At 38.9% G+C, this 22259-nt stretch overlaps 1 protein-coding gene across 3 annotated transcripts; it reads left to right on the forward strand.

The window, feature by feature from the left end:
* Nucleotides 1-173: 173 nt before the first annotated feature.
* Nucleotides 174-20576, forward strand: entpd4 (ectonucleoside triphosphate diphosphohydrolase 4). Of its 3 annotated transcripts, none has more exons than XM_039674898.2 (13): nucleotides 174-416; nucleotides 887-1062; nucleotides 3984-4181; nucleotides 4271-4476; nucleotides 6719-6869; nucleotides 6949-7052; nucleotides 9375-9434; nucleotides 9548-9702; nucleotides 13355-13521; nucleotides 15378-15702; nucleotides 17296-17381; nucleotides 17509-17670; nucleotides 19646-20576. In XM_039674898.2, exons 2-13 carry the CDS (start codon nucleotides 1055-1057, stop codon nucleotides 19863-19865), a joined length of 1842 nt encoding a protein of 613 aa, XP_039530832.2. In that variant the 5' UTR covers nucleotides 174-416; nucleotides 887-1054; the 3' UTR covers nucleotides 19866-20576. The 3 variants fall into 3 exon arrangements, with proteins under 3 accessions (XP_039530832.2, XP_039530833.2, XP_039530834.2); XM_039674899.2 differs by having other exon boundaries at nucleotides 894-1062; XM_039674900.2 differs by having other exon boundaries at nucleotides 175-416; nucleotides 9548-9678.
* Nucleotides 20577-22259: the final 1683 nt, after the last annotated feature.

Here is a 22259-nt window from a genome sequence, read left to right on the forward strand (position 1 = left end):
CAACCCTGCACTTTTGAACGGTGGTGTGGTCCTATTTAACAATATATTTTTATGAGTCTAAAAGAATATAAAAAAAATAAACAAATGTTACCTATAAATATGAATGACGAATGGAAACGCAAAATGACGTCATAGCAGCAGTGTACACACGCAGGCGCAAGTTTCCGGCATCGACGGCGACGCGCATGCGCACTAACCGGCTTTACTACTGATCGTACTGAACTGTTGCTCGGTAACGACCGGGAATCAAAGCCTTTTCTCGGCCGAATTTGAACTATCACCACCACCACAGGAATTAAACTGCCATATTAATGTGTTCACCAAGAGGATTTCAATTCTTGGACTCTTGAATTCGTAACGTAAATCTCAGAGGATGGCTGTATTATTGACGCATCCGTCCCAGATGTAGCCGAACGGTGAGAACATTTCCTGCGTTCCTACAGATATTTATCTAACTGTTAATCAGAGGATAAACACACCTGACAGCTTTAAATCACTCCTGCCTGTCTCTCCACAACCTGACCTACTTTTAAGTATCAAATAAACATCCTTTATCATGAAACTGTTCTCGGCCTGGGAAACGGACAGCTCGTGATAAGACATTATCTGGGGTTGTGTTTCAAAATCTAGTGAGCTCCCCACCTAGACAGCATTAAGGTTGTGTTCGAACATGGGGTTCACACACAGGCGCCTTCTACTGAAAGCTGTCTATGTAGGCAACTAACTAGCTTGTAAGATAAAGACATTAATTGATATCTAGATCTTGAGCGAGACATCACAGCTGCACTTCTGTAATTACTAACGTTAAGTTACAAGTGAACTAGTAAACGTCACACTCGTGGCTGTGCTGATGCGGTTATTTAACTTCCTGATGTGTGTCTGTCAGGACTCAGGACATGCCACGTCTCCTCAGCACACCTGCACACGCGTGAAAGACCTTGATCATGACGATGATGACTTGAAATATGACGTCATGGGGGAATACACCAGTATAGAGAAGAGGTTGCCAGTAAAGGTTTGATTCGTCCACCTCACCTGTTCATCCACTCCAGCGATGGGAAGGCAAGTACAAAACTGAAGTCATTTGAGGGAAGGGGTTTTCTCATATGGGGAAAGTTTATTATGTATGTAATGGCAAATAAATAATCATCTTATTGTTATCAATGAAGTTTATTTCAAAGAAGAAACCCTTAAAGTTTAGATGAAATAAGAATTTATTTATTCTTTTTACTCTGTAAATGCACAACCCTGGTGTTATTGTGGATGATTCATCAGGGTCAAAATAAAAATTCTTAATTTTTGACAAACGTTTTTAGTTTATCACTGCACTGACATTAGCTATGTACATTGAATGAAGCAAACAAATAAAAAGCGTAGTCATTGTATAATATACTGTATATGAGGGATGTAAAAATTCGCAATGCAGATTTCACAACAGGTTCCAGTTTGTCAAAACCATTGTCTATTGTCGATAGTGTAGCAATGCATGACGGTCAGCTCACAAAAGTTGCTCAGTTTGAAAGCAAGTTTTGTGTGAGCTGAGCTTCATGCATTGCTAACACAATTGACAAAGGACCTTTTTTGCCTGTGATATTTTGACCTTGCAACTTTGCACCTTAAAGTCGGCATTAAACAGAAGTTGCAATAGTCTTTTCTTACCTATTGTGACATATATCCCAGTGAAACAGCTTCTCGAACAAGAACAAATGTAGGGTTTGCTATTGGTGGATCGCCCTCACGCCAGTAAACACATCATCAGAGAAGAGAAAATATGTCTTAAAGCAGGGGTCTCAAACTCAAATTAACTGGGGGCCGCTGGAGATAGAGTCTGGGTCAGGCCGGGCCACATCAAGTATTCCTAAAAAGAAAAATTGTATTTAAGTATTCCAAAAATGGAGCACAACTGATCCAATCTTCTCAATCTTTATTATTAATGTTTCTTCTGAACTGTTCCTCTGAATTTGAACATTCCTTTCTGTACATGATTGGTTCTTCATGAGCTGCCCTTCTGACAGTTGGAAGTTCATTTTACAAACTTTCTTTGTCTTTTTCTTATGCACAACATCTTTGTGATGATAGTCACATTTTCTTTTTATTTTCTTTATACAACACTATTATATTGAATGTTTATTTTTTTTCCGAAAGGCACATTTCCTTTTATTATACTTAGAAAAACAATTACTGCTTTTCAAATACAAATAATTCTTTCACATGTATAGTGTCTCAGGCAAATTACTGACTTTGCACATATCAAAGCAAACCTTCTTATCAACCTGTTGGACCAAGTTCATTACATGAACTAGTTCAAAGTTCAGTTCACAAATTTTAAAATGAACTAGTTCAGTTCATATTTCAAAAATGAACTAGTTCATAGTTCTTTTTTTCCATATGTTGCTGCGAGCTTCTTTTTTATTATTAGGCTAGTATGATTGCCACAGCCCATATACATCCACAGATAACAATCATTTTATCGACAGGCAAAATTTGCACAGACATGTAAGATTTTCCTATCCTCACCGACCTCATAAAACCCTTTTAAATGATCTTACGACGCCTCCTCGCTCCTTGGTTCACAGACACAAGAATGAACGAGTTCACTGCAACATTCATCAGGCAGTAATACAGTAGGCTACGTTCAGTTCACGTTCGCCCAAAATATGAACAAGTTCATGAACTATCGTTCATTGAACGCGTTCAGACACAACACATAAAACTCAAAATGATTATTCTCACATTGTTTTAGAGCAGGGATATCCAACACGTCGCTCGCGAGCCTGATTCGGTGGTAGAAGCTCGCCTTGGGGCTGTTCACATATCGCGCTCACATATTTTGCACGCTCAAGTTCGTTTCAAATGTATGCGCGCATGAAGCGCGCTCAATTGAAGCGGCGCGCTCATTTTTTCCAGGCGCGTATATGTTTGTACTTCGTGGTTGTCTATGACAACTATTGCAACAAACCCACCGTAAGCTGTCACGAGGCTATCTGGTAGCCCATAAGGGGGGGAAAAAACACGGCAAACGCAACGGCGGGCCGCACTCACATTAAACTCAAATGGCCCGCGGGCCGCGAGTTTGAGACCTCTGTTAAAGGGTTATTTTATTAAGAGATAATGAATTAAAAAAAAAAAAATTATGTGCACAGATAAAACATTTATAATGAATACCGCAATAGTCAAAAAAAACAAGAATTGTCTGTTTTGATTTCATGGTGACTTTAATACATATTTGCATAAAATAACACTTAATTAAAAAATATAGGCTACTCTACCAATTCAGTCCTTTGCAAAGCATGCTGGAAGAATACCCAGTGTTTTGGTTAATGCAACAAAACTGATTCATGTCATCCATGCACAAATGGATTAAGTCAACTTTAATTTGACATATTCAAGTGGACTGAACACATAAAATTAAGTTGCAATAAAGTGTTCAGCAATTGTTTTAGCTCATTTTAATTAAAAGGTTAGTTAAAGAAAATTCTGTCATCATTTACTTGTTTATTTTAAGACTTTCATTCATCCTTGGAACACGAATGAAAATGTTTTTAAATTGAATTTGAGATATTTCCTTTTCCTTCCACCCAAAACGCATTGACGGTTCAAAATGTTCATTAAAAGGTCATAAAAGAAATGAGCGGTTTAATCCAAGTCTTCTAAATTAAATCTGTTCATCATATAAAGCGAAAGTGTCTTTACAGAAGACTTGGATAAATGGATTTCTTTTATGATCTCTTTATGAAGCGTTAGAGTTTCGCATTAATGGACATTTCATTAAAAATCTTCATTAGTGTTTTTCCGAAGCCGAATGAAAGTCTTACGGGTTTGGAACGACATGAGAGTGAGTACTTGACTACAGGATTTTCATGTTTGTGTCAACTAACCCCCAACACAAACCTTTTTTTTTTCCCCACTGCTCGTCTTTCCCAATCTGAACCGATCAGTATCTATAGTGATGCATTGCTCATCATTATCTTTACCCCCTGCAGGATTAGCATTTCCTGCCTGTTTCCAGCATCCTGGCACTTCAGCCTGTCTCCGGTGATGCTGCCCCGGTTCCTGCTGCCGTCCTTCAGGCAGTTGCTGCTGCTGGGTCTGCTGGTCGGTGTGACGGGGGTGCTGTACCTGCTGCTGGTCACGGAGAAGGGCCAGTACAGCTGGCTAAGAGAGGACCGGCACCTCCACACGTAAAACACCCATCACTTCTGATCACTTCTCTTACTTCTGTAACGCACCTCAGCCAATCTAATCATCGTGATCAATGTGTCTCGTCTAGACGTTTGGGTCGGGTGCCGGACATGGATGCCACGGACACCAATAACCCCAATCTGAACTACGGGCTGGTGGTGGACTGTGGAAGCAGTGGCTCCCGCGTGTTCGTATACACATGGCCCCGGCACAACGGCAACCTGCACGAACTCCTCGACATCAAGCAGATGCGAGACAAGCACAGGAAGCCTGTAGTGATGAAGATCAAGCCAGGTCAGTGTGTGGATGAATGAGCAGAATCATGGGCTGGAACTAGGGTTGGGTATCGAGAATCGAGTATCGATTGGAACCGAGACTTCAAAAGTTCAAAAGTTAAAATTTCGATTCCTAGTTTCGATATTCACAGCCCACCGAGCAGAAGAAGAAACCGCTGAACAACACCAACGAAGAAGCGTCTACCGGAAGTGTTGGCATAACCACGCGAGTCGAACATGAGTACCTTACGTCGGCGATCCAAAGTGTGGCTTCACTTTTTTAAAAATAACGAAATCTCGGCAAAATGCAAAATTTTTGACAAAAGGAGTATTTTTACAGAAGGAGTATGTCCTTCAGAAAGGCCGTTGGTTAGCAAGGTTAGCTAAACATTTTTGACCCTGCCTCTTAAAAGAATCAGAATCGAGAATCGTTAGGAACCGGAATCGAAACAAGGATTTGCAATCGGAATCAGAATCGTTCAAATTCAAACGATACCCAACCCTAGCTGGAATGGTAAACTTAGTAGTCAACCGATATTGATAGATGGCCTATGCTGAGATCTTAGGCTGCATTTACCCTATTCTGATTCTCCAATTCTCCCATGTGATGGGACACAGATCGGATATGAACCACGAACGTGTTAGTTCTTTTTTAGGCCTCATTCATATGCGGAAATAATGATATGTGGACAGATCAGATGTTCCCGTCATTGTGAGTCGTGCATCATTGAAAAAGCAACTCAGGTGGGCGGCAACCATTGCGATCAAATGAGCCCCGCCTCCACTCACTCGGCTCAGAGATCCACTCGTTGACGGTCACACGTTGATCTGAGACTGTCTTTGGTTCACTGCAGTTTTAATAAAATACTCAGCAATGCTGTCGACTGATGAATTTACACATGGTTTGTAGGGCACAAATTTCACAATTCGATTCGATTTCGATTCAATATTTATTATTTTGGATATCAGTTACAATAAATGGCAAATTTTCTTAAGGAAATCAAATCTCTTAACTAACGCTGTAAACTATGGGAGTCTAGTTGTAGCCTACTAGGCTTCATTAGCCTAATATGAAGGTAATAATGAACTGTTTTGTAGCTACACAAACACTTAAATTACACTTTTATTTATTTTTATAATAAGAAGATTATATGAAATATAAACATTTAAATGGTGGCTGTCATAAAAACTTGCCAGATTTATTCAAATAGGCTATGCATTAAATATTGAAGATTATAATGCATATGTAATATGGTGTATATATTTAGCAAAATGCTCCTCTCTAGAGTTATTTTTTCTAGCTGACTAACGAGTTTATGCGGGTTTTCTGAGGTAAATATGACTATATATGACATTGATTACAAGCTGTTTAACTGAAACGCTGATTGAGCGAATCAATGTGACATGATACAGATTTCGTTAAGTTGTACTCTATCTTTTCACACACTTTAGATGCTCATTCATGTTTATTTGGCGCTGTGACTGGTATTATTAAGCCGGAGGAGAGATCAGCGCTGCTGCTTCTCTGGAGCTGAGCCAGAGCGATCTCACGCCACAGCACCAAAACGCTATTTATATTTTTGAATTTCTAAAGAAAATGAACATAATTTAAAAATTAAGACTTTGTTTCATACCAATAGTAACAAAGGACAAAGATTATTGCGTTTTTTTTTTTTTTTTTTTTTTTTTTTTTTTTGGATGCGCGCAGCCGCGATTCAATGTCCCATTCATTCAAATGAAGCAGGATGACTAATCGATTCTTTATATTTAAGAATCGATATTGGTTCGTAAAAATGAGAATCGATTAATATCGAGAAATCGATATTTATTACCCAGCCCTAATGGTTTGTCTTAAAGCATATTAAAAACTCCACATAGACACATAAACAACATTAAAAGCTGGATTTTCAACACTGGTGGACCTCAAGTTGTGTCTTTTTTTAATGTATGTTTGAATCAATCCGTCATAAAAAAGGAATTATTATAAAACTGCCTTATGTGCAATTAAAAGTTTGTAAAAAAAATCAGTTTAATTTGAGCGTTAATTTTAACTTTTTAATACTACAGTATTGGACCGACTGACATGGTGGTTCCCTGTATGGTTTACAGCTTTATTTGAGGGAGGTTTTTTTTTTTTTTTTGAGAAAAAATGACGTACTTTACCTGATTTATACCCAAATTAATCAGTGTTCGGTCAAAGTTAAATCATGATGTTTGTCTATACCCGCCCTTATAAATAATATTATTACCGTTCTGTTCAGGTATCTCTGAGTATGCATCCACACCAGACAAGGCCAGCGACTACATCAGCCCTCTGTTGAGCTTTGCTGCTCAACACATCCCTAAAAACAAGCACCAGGAAACGCCTCTCTACATCCTGTGCACTGCGGGGATGCGAGTCCTGCCTGAAAGGTGTCCAGTCACACACTTCTATTAGATGCATGCTGTGGGAAAGCCGCCACATGTGCTAAGAGATTGTGTTTGTTTGCAGTCAACAGGAGGCCCTGCTCGAGGATTTGCGGACTGACATTCCTGTGAATTTCAACTTCTTGTTCTCCGACTCGCATGTGGAAGTTATCTCAGGCAAACAGGAAGGTAAGAACCACCTCTGAACCTTTCTTGAACATCTCTGGAGTCATCAGTTCATAAATGAAAGGGTTAATTCAAATGTTGCACAAATCCACACTAGTCCGGACCATTTTGAAACGCTCACTAATGCTGCATTTATTTGATTTAAAAAAAAAACTTCTTTATATTTTAATTTGTAATTTATTCCTGTGATCAAAGCTGAATTTTCAGCATCATTACTCCAGTCTTCAGTGTCACATGATCCTTCAGAAATCATTCTAATATGATGATTTGATGCTCAAGGAACATTTCTGATTATTATCAGTGTTGAAAACAGTTGTGCTAGTATCTTACGAGTTAGTTTCTTGAGGCCACGAGTTACTATCTTGAGGCCACGAGTTAGTATCTTGAGGCCACGAGTTACTATCTTGAGGCCACGAGTTACTATCTTGAGGCCACGAGTTACTATCTTGAGGCCACGAGTTACTATCTTGAGGCCACGAGTTAGTATCTTGAGGCCACGAGTTAGTATCTTGAGGCCACAAGTTACTATCTTGAGGCCACGAGTTACTATCTTGAGGCCACGAGTTACTATCTTGAGGCCACGAGTTAGTATCTTGAGGCCACGAGTTACTATCTTGAGGCCACGAGTTACTATCTTGAGGCCACGAGTTACTATCTTGAGGCCACGAGTTACTATCTTGAGGCCACGAGTTACTATCTTGAGGCCACGAGTTACTATCTTGAGGCCACGAGTTAGTATCTTGAGGCCACGAGTTACTATCTTGAGGCCACGAGTTACTATCTTGAGGCCACGAGTTAGTATCTTGAGGCCACGAGTTACTATCTTGAGGCCACGAGTTACTATCTTGAGGCCACGAGTTAGTATCTTGAGGCCACAAGTTACTATCTTGAGGCCACGAGTTACTATCTTGAGGCCACGAGTTACTATCTTGAGGCCACGAGTTAGTATCTTGAGGCCACGAGTTACTATCTTGAGGCCACGAGTTACTATCTTGAGGCCACGAGTTAGTATCTTGAGGCCACGAGTTAGTATCTTGAGGCCACGAGTTAGTATCTTGAGGCCACGAGTTAGTATCTTGAGGCCACGAGTTAGTATCTTGAGGCCACGAGTTAGTATCTTGAGGCCACGAGTTACTATCTTGAGGCCACGAGTTACTATCTTGAGGCCACGAGTTACTATCTTTAGGCCACGAGTTACTATCTTGAGGCCACGAGTTAGTATCTTGAGGCCACGAGTTAGTATCTTGAGGCCACGAGTTACTATCTTGAGGCCACGAGTTACTATCTTGAGGCCACGAGTTAGTATCTTGAGGCCACGAGTTACTATCTTGAGGCCACGAGTTAGTATCTTGAGGCCACGAGTTACTATCTTGAGGCCACGAGTTAGTATCTTGAGGCCTCGAGTTACTATCTTGAGGCCACGAGTTACTATCTTGAGGCCACGAGTTACTATCTTGAGGCCACGAGTTAGTATCTTGAGGCCACGAGTTAGTATCTTGAGGCCACGAGTTACTATCTTGAGGCCACGAGTTACTATCTTGAGGCCACGAGTTAGTATCTTGAGGCCACGAGTTAGTATCTTGAGGCCACGAGTTAGTATCTTGAGGCCACGAGTTACTATCTTGAGGCCACGAGTTACTATCTTGAGGCCACGAGTTACTATCTTGAGGCCACGAGTTACTATCTTGAGGCCACGAGTTACTATCTTGAGGCCACGAGTTACTATCTTGAGGCCACGAGTTACTATCTTGAGGCCACGAGTTACTATCTTGAGGCCACGAGTTAGTATCTTGAGGCCACGAGTTACTATCTTGAGGCCACGAGTTAGTATCTTGAGGCCACGAGTTACTATCTTGAGGCCACGAGTTAGTATCTTGAGGCCACGAGTTAGTATCTTGAGGCCACGAGTTAGTATCTTGAGGCCACGAGTTACTATCTTGAGGCCACGAGTTACTATCTTGAGGCCACGAGTTAGTATCTTGAGGCCACGAATTAGTATCTTGAGGCCATGAGTTACTATCTTGAGGCCACGAGTTAGTATCTTGAGGCCACAAGATAGTTAAAATTATTATTTTTTTTTCCAAAGTGGGACTAGGGGGCCTCCGTATGTATCATAGTGCTAATAGCTAAAGCTAATTTGCAACACTTGCTTTTATAAATGCAATTATATTATAAATGTCTCTACTGTCACTTATCAATTTAATATATCCTTGCTGAATAAATGTATTTCTTTGGGGGGGGAAAATCTTACTGACTGCATTTTTTTGTGCTGAGTGAAAACCTGAATTCTGTGGAATTGTATTTATTTATTTTCTGTTTTTGCAGGAGTATATGCATGGATAGGTATCAACTTTGTTCTGGGACGATTCAATCATGTTGAGGATGGTAAGAGATACTGTGTCATTTTGTTCTTTCGCAACATTTTAAACGTGCTACAAAAGACATTTTTTGCTTCAGCTACATTTCTCTTTCTTCTGTTTTCTTGACTTGTGTTTCAGAACATGAGGCAGTGGTGGAGGTGCAGGTTCCCGGTAGTGACCAGCAGGAGACGCTGGTGCGCAAGCGTACGGCTGGTGTATTGGACATGGGTGGCGTCTCCACTCAAATCGCATACGAAGTGCCCAAAACTGTAAGCTTTGCTTCTCCACAACAGGTTATTATACAATTTCCCGTATATTTGAAAGCTAAAAGTTTGGCTTTGTCATTCTCACTCTCTCATTCTTGTTCTCCTGGTACTCTGTGGTCCTTGGCCCAGTGGTGGTGAATTTGCTGAACTGATGCCTTGGACTGAGATAAGCCTGCAGCATGCAAAATAGCAAGCATGGTGCTTACGCTCCGAGACCGAAACTAACCGCTCCTCAGCCGGCATTCCTTAAAGAGACTATATTCAACCCCCTCCTGAAGTCCATTTGTAATATTAGTCAAGGTTTCTCATGGCAAAAATTGTTTAATAATTAATTAATTAAAAATAAAAAAAATTGTTCATAACGCTCTCATGGATACTTGTAGCGTGGTGGCTAATTCATACAATCTCGTTCGGAGTCATTCGTAGGTTCCCGTTCGGAGTCATTTGTACTTTCCCGTTCGGAGTCATTCGTAGGTTCCCTTTCGGAGGGTTCCCGTGTGGAGTCATTCGTAGGTTCCCGTGTGGAGTCATTCGTAGGTTCCCGTGTGGAGTCATTCGTAGGTTCCCGTGTGGAGTCATTCGTAGGTTCCCGTGCGGAGTCATTCGTAGGTTCCCGTGCGGAGTCATTCGTAGGTTCCCCGTTCGGAGTCATTCGTAGGTTTCCCTTGGGAGTCGTTCGTATGTTTCCGTTCGGAGTCATTTGTAGGTTTCCGTTCGGAGACGTTTGTAGGTTTCCGTTCGGAAACGTTCCTTCGTAGGTTTCCGTTCGGAGTCGTTCGTTCGTAGGTTCCCGTTCTGAGTCGTTCGTTCGTAGGTTCCCACTCTAAGTCATGCGTCCGTAGGTTCCCGTTCGGAGTCATGCGTTTGTAGGTTCCCGTTCGGAGTCATTTGTTCGTAGGTTCCTGTTCGGAGTCATTTGTTCGTAGGTTCCCGTTCGGAGTCATGCGTTTCGTAGGTTCCCGTTCGGAGTCATTCGTTCGTAGGTTTCCGTTCGGAGTCATTCGTTCGTCGGTTCCCGTTCGGAGTCATTCGTTCGTAGGTTCCCGTTCGGAGTCATGCGTTTGTAGGTTCCCGTTCGGAGTCATTCGTTCGTCGGTTCCCGTTCGGAGTCATTCGTTCGTAGGTTCCCGTTCGGAGTCATGCGTTTGTAGGTTCCCGTTCGGAGTCATTCGTTTGTAGGTTCCCGTTCGGAGTCATGCGTTCGTCGGTTCCCGTTCGGAGTCATTCGTTCGTAGGTTCCCGTTCGGAGTCATTCGTTCGTAGGTTCCCGTTCGGAGTCATGCGTTCGTCGGTTCCCGTTCGGAGTCATTCGTTCGTAGGTTCCCGTTCGGAGTCATTCGTTCGTCGGTTCCCGTTCGGAGTCATTCGTTCGTAGGTTCCCGTTCGGAGTCATGCGTTTGTAGGTTCCCGTTCGGAGTCATTCGTTTGTAGGTTCCCGTTCGGAGTCATTCGTTCGTCGGTTCCCGTTCGGAGTCATTCGTTCGTAGGTTCCCGTTCGGAGTCATTCGTTCGTCGGTTCCCGTTCGGAGTCATTCGTTCGTAGGTTTCCGTTCGGAGTCATTCGTTTGTCGGTTCCCGTTTGGAGTCATTCGTTCGTCGGTTCCCGTTCGGAGTCATTCGTTCGTAGGTTCCTGTTCGGAGTCATTTCTTCGTAGGTTTCCGTTCGGAGTCATTTGTTCGTAGGTTTCCGTTCGGAGTCATTCGTTCGTCGGTTCCCGTTCGGAGTCATGCGTTTCGTAGGTTCCCGTTCGGAGTCATTCGTTCGTAGGTTCCCGTTCGGAGTCATTCGTTCGTAGGTTTCCGTTCGGAGTCATGCGTTCGTAGGTTCCCGTTCGGAGTCATTTGTTCGTAGGTTTCCGTTCGGAGTCATTCGTTCGTCGGTTCCCGTTCGGAGTCATGCGTTTCGTAGGTTCCCGTTCGGAGTCATTCGTTCGTAGGTTCCCGTTCGGAGTCATTTGTTCGTAGGTTCCCGTTCGGAGTCATTTGTTCGTAGGTTTCCGTTCGGAGTCATTCGTTCATAGGTTCCCGTTCGGAGTGTTTTGCACTATAGCATTTGGAGATTGATCTGCTTACGTCATACTGAGGATTAGGTTAAGGGATGGACCTTCATGCTTAGTTTTTAAAAAAAATTGTGAATTGGTCTCTAATTCATATGAATTCATAGGATCCCATTCGGACTAATTCGTGCGATCCCATTCAGAGTAATTCGTACAATCTGCTGCTTGTTGCCCAATGAGGTTAGGTTTGTGCAAAACAAATCATATAATTTTTTTTTCAAATTTACATTTTCTCTTCATCGGATTGTTTTATTTCAGATGGCCATTTCTTACCTCTCTCTGATTCTCATAATTAATCTGGCTGTTTTTCCTGCTGTACCTTTTTAGGCTTCTGTATGTAAATTAGATAACCATGTTTTTACTTTTATTCATGATGTGACCCCTTTAAACAATATTGGATCATTTAATCGAATCCCAGTAATTAGGGGAGAGTTTCATAGACTTCAATTGTGTGTGTGCGTGTGCCATTTGGGTGTTTTTGACCTATATTTGACCTATTCTCAGCACAATCCCAATGGCATGTAATCGGATATAACAGGATGCCTGCTGCTGGAATCAGGATGAAGTGTTCAAATGTTTTCCTTGTGTTCTTCAGTATTTTTCTGCAGCTGAATTAGAGCTTATGAGCTATTTAAGGAATGTTCTCAGATCAGCACTTTTGAAGCTGTGCTGTCGATTACCACTCAATATGATCATAATCTCTCATTTTGTACATACAACAACAAATACATGTTTACAGTAATGGCCTTACAATGGAAGTCTATGGGTCAAGACACTACTAAAGTTTGCGGTCTGTACGATTTTTTTAAAGAATGTTGTTGAAAAGTCTCTTCTGATCACCAAGGTTGCATTTGTTTGATCAAATATACAGTAAAAACAGTAATATTGTGAAATATTACAATTTAAAATAACTTTATTTTAACTTTACATTTGAATATATTTAAAATATAATTTATTCCTGTGATCAAAGCTGAATTTTCAGCATCGTTACTCCAGTCTTCGGCGTCACATGATCCTTCAAATGTCACTCTAATATGATGAAGAAAAAAACATTTATGATTATTATCAATGTTGAAAACTGTTGTGATGCTTATTTTTTGGAAATTGTAATAGGTGTTCTTTTAATATAAAGTAAAAATAAAATTAGAATTTGTTTAAATCTATAAAAATGGTCACTTTTGATCAATTTAACATGCTGGGACAAAGTATTGATTTCCTACAAAGAACAAATTACTGACCCCAAACTTTTGAAGCGATGAGATTACATAATAACTTGGTCCATGCAAACCCCTCCATTGGAGCCCCATAGACTTCCATTGTAAGTGCATTCATGTAAATTTTCCGAATTACTGAAGGATGAGTTCATTATTTTCTGTGGTAATTCACATGCTTTTGATCGAACTCCACTTGTTCTGAACCCCGAACATTCTTTTAAATGTCATCATGCAAATATGATGCTGCTTCTCGCTTCACTTGCTTTGCTGCCTTTGTGTTTAAAGAAATGTGCAATTCAGCCTCTCAGATCTGTAGATCTGTATTTTTAGAAGACTGTGTTGCCCAGAAGGAACCTCTGTTAACATCTGTTTTCCACAGCTGTCTTATATTTCTCTCTGTGCTACCAGGAAGAGATAGCCAAGAATTTGCTGGCGGAGTTTAACCTGGGCTGCGACGCTCACAGAACCGAACACGTGTACCGTGTTTACGTCTCAACTTTTTTGGGTTTCGGAGGAAACGCGGCCCGCCAGAGATACGAGGAAAACCTCATCAGCAACACACAAATCCAAAACAAGTAGGATCATGTATTATTATTATTAAGATATATAAGGTCGCAATTCTGAGGAAAAAATAACAGAAGTGCGACTTTTTGTCTCATAATTCTGACTTTTTTTTCTCACAATTGCGAGTTTACATCTTGCAATTTTGACTTTATAACACATAATTGCGAAATTCTGACATCAGCCCAATTCTAAGGGAAAAAGTTAGTATCAGAATAGTTTATATCTCGCAATTGCGACTTTATATCTTGCAATTCTGACTTTATATCTTGCAATTCTGACTTTATATCTCGCAATTCTGACTTTATATCTTGCAATTCTGACTTTATATCTCGCAATTCTGACTTTATATCTCGCAATTCTGACTTTATATCTCGCATTTCTGACTTTATATCTCGCATTTCTGACTATCTTGCAATTGCGACTTTATATCTCGCAATTCTGACTATCACGTATTTCTGACTTTATATCTCGCATTTCTGACTATGTCTTGCAATTGCAACTTTATATCACGCAATTCTGACTTTTTATCTCGCAATTCTGACTATCATGTATTTCTGACTTTATATCTCACAATTTCAACTTTATATCTCTCATTTCTGACTTTATATCTTGCATTTCTGACTATATCTTGCAATTGCGACTTTATATCTCGCAATCCTGACTTTATATCATGCATTTCTGACTTTATATCTTGCAATTCTGACTTTATATCTTGCAATTCTGACTTTATCACGTAATTCTGACTTTACATCACGTAATTCTGACTTTATATCTCGCAATTCTGACTTTATATCACGCAATTCTGACTTTATATTACGTAATTCTGACTTTATATCTCGCAATTCTGACTTTATATCTCGCAATTGCAACTTTATATCACGCAATTCTGACTTTATATTTTGCAATTCTGAGAAATAAAGTCAGAATTGTGAGATAAAATGTCGCGATTACCTTTTTTATTTTTCATTCTGTGGCGGAAACAAGTTTCCATTAACTACTGTTCAAAAGGGGTCAGTCTTTTTTTTTTTTTAAAGAAATTAATACTTTTATTCAGCAATAATGCAAAAGTGTCAATAAAGACGTTTAGAATGTTACAAAATATTTCAATTTCAAATAAATGCTGTTCTTTTGAACTCTATTAATCAAATAACCAAGATTTTAATCAAATTAATCAAGATTGAAATACTGTATTTCTTGACCATCAGATCATCATATTAGAGTGATTTCCGAAGGATCATGTGACACTGAAGATCCTGTCATAGAGTAATGACAGGATCACAGGAATAAATCAAATTTTACAATATATTCACATAGAATTTTTTATTATAATAAAATTTCACAATATTACAATTTTTGGATCAAATAAATCCATCCTTGGTGAGCAGAAAGAGGCTTCTTTTAAAAACATTTTAAAAAAATGTACCAGCCTCAAACTTTTGAATGGTAGTGTAGTTAATTATAACTTAAAGTTAATACACGTACATTTTCACACTCTTCCACCAAATGATCACTAGGAACTGCATTTCATATTTCAGTAAACTTAAATATTATCTACTTGTTTTTTCTTTCTTTCTTAAAACTTTCAATTTATTAAAAATAAACTCAGTATCTGTAAATATTAAGTTATAACAAAAACAATTATCAGTTTGGAATCAATTCATTGAAACTGAGTGAACTTGAACTGATCTTGAAGTTTAAATAACCATTAACATAACAGGTTAAGACATCTTCCATTGAGTCTAACTAGTCATAGGAATCTTAACAGTATTCGTGATGATGGGTAATTTTGCGCATATATATATTGTGAACATTTGCTCGGTCACTCAACATTTCTTAGAATTGTTCCATTGCTCTCCGCTGTCTCCAGGCTCCTGGGTCAGCATCAGGGAGAGAGTTCAGACTCGCCCATCCTCGACCCCTGCCTGCCAGCTGACCTGCAGGATGAGCTGGGTCCTCAGGACCAGAGGGTGCACCTGCGTGGCACAGGAGACTTCGAGCGCTGCCGTCTGCTCCTCCAGCCGTTCCTCAACCGCACCAATGACACCAGCACATCGCTTAACGGAGTCTACCAGCCGCCCATCGACTTCCCCAACAGCCAGTTCTACGGCTTCTCTGAGTTTTACTACTGTACTGAAGATGTGCTGCGCATGGGAGGAGACTACAACTCCACCAAATATTCCAATGCTGCTAAGGTACACTGACACCCTGGAGAAAGTTCACCATGTTCCTTTTCCATTGAAATAAAGGGATGGTGTTTTAATTACAGGTTTAGAACATCTTGAGTGTATGAGTTTCTTTGTTCTGTTGAACACAAACGTTTTTTTTTTTTGAAAACTTTTGCTGATAATTTACTCACCCCCATGTCATCTAAGATGTCCATGTCATTCTTTCTTTAGTCGAAAGGAAATTAAGGTTTTTGATGAAAACATTTCAGGATTTTCTCCAGATATAATGGACTTCAATGGGAACCAAACGATTCAAGGTCCAAAAGTGTTCAAAGGGCTTTAAACGACATCAGACGGTGAATAAGGGTCTTATCAAGCGAAACGAGCAGTCATTTCAAAAATCAATTTCAAAGTATACGTTTTATAAGCTCAAATGCTCGCCTTGCTTTGTTCTGTGATGTGCGTTTGTGACTCCTGTTCGAACTCCAACGAACGAGTCACTTGGTTCATTCAACGAATGAAATAAACGAAACGACTCAAAAAAGATTTGTTCATTTTGATGAACGAGTTCGAACAGGAGAGTCACACAGGACAGAGCAAGGCGAGCATTTGTGCTTATAAAACGTAAACCTTTGTTATTTATTTTTTAAATGAGCGATCGTTTCGCTTGATAAGACCCTTATTCATCGTCTGGTGTCGTTTAAAGCCCTTTGAAGCTGCACTGAAACTCTCATTCGGACCTTGAACCGTTTGGTTCCCAATGAAGTCCATTATATGGAGAAAATGCTGGAATGTTTTCATAAAAAGCCTTAATTTCTTTTCGACTGAAGAACAAAAAACGTGCCGACCAAAATGGGCAGTCTGCTTCTTTAGAATTAAAGTGTGAACATTCTTTAAAATTTCTCTTTTTGTTTCACGAAAGTGTGCTATATTGACAAAAATGATGTCTCAATATTTTCTGGGATTTTGTCGATAACGATGATTAGACTATATTTTGCTGTGTGTGTTTTTTTGGCCAGTGACTTTTACATTTCATCTGATTTTTTTTACCTTTATAAAGGCAATCAGTTTCTTAATAAATGATACATAGGCAACATTTAATTATGTCAAATTACATTTAATCAATTTCTGTTGGAATAATAAGACACTGTAGGGCTGTTACCAATCAATTGAAATCAGTATCAACTAAATCCGTCTTTGCAATAGAGAGCAAGCAGAAGCTGCATGTGAAGTGGCATTTAGATCCATTTACAGACTCAGACATGAATGCATTTAACCCGCCGTTACAAATGCAGAAGTAATGTTTTGATGTTTTAAAAATAAAGCTTTGATGGATAAAATGATTTTGGACGGAACAGAAAAGTGTAGCGCAATACACTAGTCCAAAAACTCATGAATGAATAGAATTCCTTGCAGCGTGTAGATCCAAAAATAGCTAACAAAAAAGCTCACATAAAATGTATATTCCAGAGGCCACAAAAAAGTGCAGGGTGCGCAAAACGGTGTCATGTGTTTCCAAGCATACACCTGCGCTCATTTACAAGCTTATTACTGTAGTCATTGTACATTTACAAAAACTGTTTGTTTTTAAAGTTATTGACCTGATCCATTTCATTTCAGAGTTACTGTGCCACCCAGTGGAAAACTTTGAAAGAACGGTTTGACCGAGGTCTTTACGCCTCGCATGCTGACCAGCATAGATTGAAGTAAGTTTCAAATACTAAACCTTTAGCCAGCATTTACTCATTCACTTACTCATTCAACTGTTGAGAAAACATCAGTAATACGCACGTCATTTCCGTGATCAGTTTGTCCGCTCCTGTCTTCCTGCAGGTATCAGTGCTTCAAGTCTGCGTGGATGTACGAGGTGCTCCACTCAGGTTTCGCCTTTCCAGCGGCGTACGAGAACCTCAGGACGGCTCTGCTGGTGTATGACAAAGAAGTGCAGTGGACATTAGGAGCCATTTTGTACCGCACACGCTTTCTACCTCTAAGGTACAATATTTTTCCCTAGATGACTGTAGATGTACATATACACTACCGGTCAAAAGTTTTAGATCGGTAAGATTTTTTTATGTTTTTAAATGAAGTCTCTTCTGCTCACCAAGGCTGCTTTATTTAAAAAAAAAAAAATGACAAACAGTAATATTGTGACATATTATGACATATGTCATATTGTGACATATTTAAAAGGACTGTTTTCTATTTTAATATATTTTAAAATGTAATTTGAAAGCTGAATTTTCAACATCATTATTGTTGCTGATCACACATTAGTTTTCAGAGTCACATGTCTTCAGAAATCATTCTAATATGCTGATTTTATGCTCAAAAAACCTAAATTATTATTTTCAATGTTGAAAACAGTCGTTTACTATTTTAGTAACTGAATAGAAAGTTCAAAAGAAAATATAATCATTTCTAACATTATAAATGTCTTTACTGTAACTTTTGATCAATTTAACTCATCCTTGATGAATAAAAGTATTTTCTAATTTCTTTCCCCCCAAAATAAAAAATAAATTCTCACTGACCCCAAACTTTTCAATGGTAGTGATTAATGTTACAAAAGCTTTGTATTCATCAAAGAATCCTGAAATAAAAATATAAAAAACTGTTTTCAACATGGATAATAATCATAAATGTTTCTTGAGCATCATATTATAATAATTTCTGCAGGATCATGTGACACTGAAGACTGGAGTAATGATGCTGTAAATTCAGCTTTGATCACAGGAATAAATTACACTTCACTGTATATTCACATAGAAAACCGCTGTTTGAAATTGTAATAATATTACACAATATTACTGTTTTGTTTTTTTTGTTTTTTTTTATCAAATAATTGCAGCCTTGGTGAGCAGAAGAGACTTCTTTTAAAAACATAAAAAATCTTACCAATCTAAAACTTTTGATATGTATGTATGTATGTATATATATATATATATATTCCTCAATATATATATATATATATATATATATATATATATGAGGAAAATATTTTAAATATGAGGTAAGAACAAAACACTTAACTTGGTTAAGCTATTTAGCTGACAAAATTATTTGGTAAAAACACAAACTACAGCTTTATAATTTTTTTTGCAAAAAATTTATAGAAAAACAGGACCTAGGCCGGACATCACTTGTGGCCTCGACTTGTTTTGAGTCGTCTTTTCTTTTGAAACACCCAAATTTTTTATTTTGTATACAAATTAACTGTTCAAAACTGCCATTTGTTTTCTTTTATTTAGCAAGGATGCATTAAAAGTAACAGTAAACAATATTTAAATCATATTTCAAATAAATGTAGTTTTGGGGATTTTCTGAATCCTAAAAAAAATGTATCAGTTTCCACAAAAATATTAAGCTTGCACTGATAATAATCAGAAATGTGTCTTGAGCAGCATATCGGCATATGAAAAATGATTTCTGAAGGATCATGTGACAAAACTGGTGGAATGATGATGATAAATTCAGCTTTGCCAACACCGGATTAAATTACAATTTAAAATATATTCACTTAGAAAACAGTTCTTTTAAATTGTATCCAAAGTCCCAAAAAATATGAATATTTATTTTTTTACTTAACAGTATTTCCTGCAACATCAGCTAGTAAAATGAGCATATATATTAAAATAATAGCTAACAGAATTCATAAACATAAAATTTGTGTGGGTTTATAACCCCTTTGCCTTATAATTAGCATCTTCCAACTGTCAAAGTGGCGTTTTGCTAATACGAGCGTCTCGGAGACAGACATGTAATGTTAGGTTTTTGCCACTTTGCACGCAGTTGTTTTATTATCTTTTGTCTTTGTGATTTTATTGCCCGTTTTATGGAGTATTTGAAGTTAACCTTTTGTATTACTACTATCCACATTTACACATGTTGTGTAGATCTGATGAAATAATGCATAGATGCAGTTTTGATAATGCTGTGTGACACGTTTTCTTGTGTATGGTTTGGTCAGGGACATCCAGCAGGAGAGTCTGAAGGGCTCCCACTCTCGCTGGCATCACAGCTTCTCCTTCATGAATAACCACTATCTGTTCCTGGCCTGTTTCCTGGTGGTGGTTTTGTCCATCCTCCTTTACCTGCTCCGTCTGAGACGCATACACAGCCGCTCCGCACTCCACGTCCAGTGGTTGGAAGAGGGCCTGGGGTCACCTGACCTCCCTGTGCCCCTATAGGGCCCTGTCCGTCAAACCACTGGCCAATCGCTGGAGGAGGAGGAGACGCGCCTCTCCCTCTCCTACAATCATCATGTTGCCCTCCCATTGGCCAGTTTTGCATTTTCCCAAAATGATTCGCAAGGGATTCTGCATGACACTGCCAGCCAAGGTTTACTGTAATGTGAAGAGGACCGTATCTGATCGGCAGTGATGTTTAGTTGTTTATTTATTGTGTGAGGAACGCTGAGGCTGCCTTTTTGGATTTTCAATGTCACACACTATCAATGTGAAAGAGGTCAGGGGCGTCGAGTATGTGGTTTATATACCGAACGTGCCCCCGGTTTGGATTTATATACATAAATCGCATAGCTGCCGCCTCAACTCAAGACTGTGCGCATAATTGAACGTTTATCAAGTGATTTGGTTGTGCCAAAGAGAAACGGATCGAGGTTCATTTTAAAGGACGCATTTTAGACACTGAAGTTGGACTGCTTTTGATATCATGATGGAAAGCAAAATCGTCTTGAAATCCCTTTAGAATGTAAAAAACAAACAGGCACATTTAGGAAGTACTAAGTTTTGGTCGCCATTTTTCTACCTAAACACTTTGTTTCATGAAATGTAAAGAGCAACATTAAACATCCAGCTTATTTTAAACGGATACTCCACTTTTTTTGGAAATAGGCTCGTTTTACAACTCCCCCAGAGTTAAACGGTTGAGTTTCACCGTTTTCAAATGCATTCAGATGATTTTCTGATAAGAATATCCGTAAACAGACAGTTTCTGGTCTCATTGACTTCCATAGTAGGAAAAAAAAATACTATGGAAGTCAATGAGACCAGAAACTGTCTGGTTACTGATATTCTTCTAAATATCAGAAAATCGGCTGAATGGATTCAAAAACGGTAAAACTCAACTGCTTAACTCTGGGGGAGTTGTAAAATGAGCCTATTTTCAAAAAAAGTGGAGTATCCCTTTAAAAAGCACGGTGTACATCCTGAAGAAATGTTGAGGTAGACGTTTTTGTTAAAGGTTCAGTGGTAAATATTACAGTGTTAGTGTCAGAATTACTGCTTTATCATGGGTACTGCTTATTGCTTGTCTGTGAGTGTATATGATTGTGAGCATGTGTGTGTATGCACACATTGATATTTTTTTTCTTTTTAAAGCCATCACACTTCACACGGAGGTGAAGCTGTACATGTTATTTAAACACTATGATGAGAATCGGTGCAATTATTTCATGTTTTCTTGTCTTAGGGTTTAGATCATATCTTTCAACTTACAATTACACTCCAAAAAAAAAAAAAAAAAAAACTCATTCTCATCTTCCTCCGAAACCATGTGACCATCTTCTGGTGGCGACAAACATCACTTTTGAGAAACGTATTGATCACACTTTTGCATGCAATGACAATGAATTGGCTTTAAGATTTAAAATGGATAAAATAAGCACAAGGTATTGAGTTATTGAGTTATATTCAAAGTATGAAGGGTCCCTTAAAGAAATACTCCACTTTTTTTGGAAATAGGCTCATTTTACCACTCCCCCAGAGTTAACAAGTTGAGTTTTACCGTTTTCGAATGTATTCAGACGATTTTTTTGAAATTTATCAGAATATCAGTAACCAGACAGTTTCTGGTCTCATTGACTTCCATAGTATTTTTTTTTTCCTACTGTGGAAGTAAATGAGACCAGAAACTGTCTGGTTACTGATATTCTTCTAAATATAAAAAAAAAAAATCGGCTGAATGGATTTGAAAACGGTAAAACTCAACTGTTTAACTCTGAGGGAGTGGTAAAATGAGCCTATTTCCTAAAAAAAAGTCAAATAATAGTTTTGTGTGAAGTTGTTTCGGGGTTTTTATCACACAAGCTATCATATGACTTCAGAATATACTAGTGCATGAGCCACTTTAAAGACACTATTGAAAAATAGCGACTTGTTCTTTCAAAATTCACCCTTTGTGCTCCATAGAAAGACGGTCCGACAGGTTTGGAGCAACATGAGGACTATTTTAATTCTTGAGTGAAAGAGAATGAATTTTTCAAGGTACCACAGTCTCTAAGTGCTGGGTTAGGTCAAATGTGGGCAAACCCAAACGCTGGTTTCAATTTTTTAACCCAATGATTGGGTTTGTCCATTTTTGACCCAACCATGGGTTAAAACAACCTATCGTTTTTCTTAGCGCATTACAAGGCCTTAGTTAGGATATGTATTATGACAGGATTCCGATGACGAAACTTCATCTTAAAGCCATTTGGGAATGTTTGAACGGCAGTCAGTGCCCTGAATGAGTGTGTTGGTCCATGCATTTCAGTGCAAATTCTCCATTTTTTACTTATTATTTACTTTTTCTGCAAGAAATCCTCTGATGTGGACGATGCCTCTCTTTGTACGGTCAGTCAC

This window comes from Pimephales promelas, chromosome 14 (assembly GCF_988280905.1).
Source record: "Pimephales promelas chromosome 14, fPimPro1.hap1.1, whole genome shotgun sequence".
Taxonomy (NCBI): domain Eukaryota; kingdom Metazoa; phylum Chordata; class Actinopteri; order Cypriniformes; family Leuciscidae; genus Pimephales; species Pimephales promelas.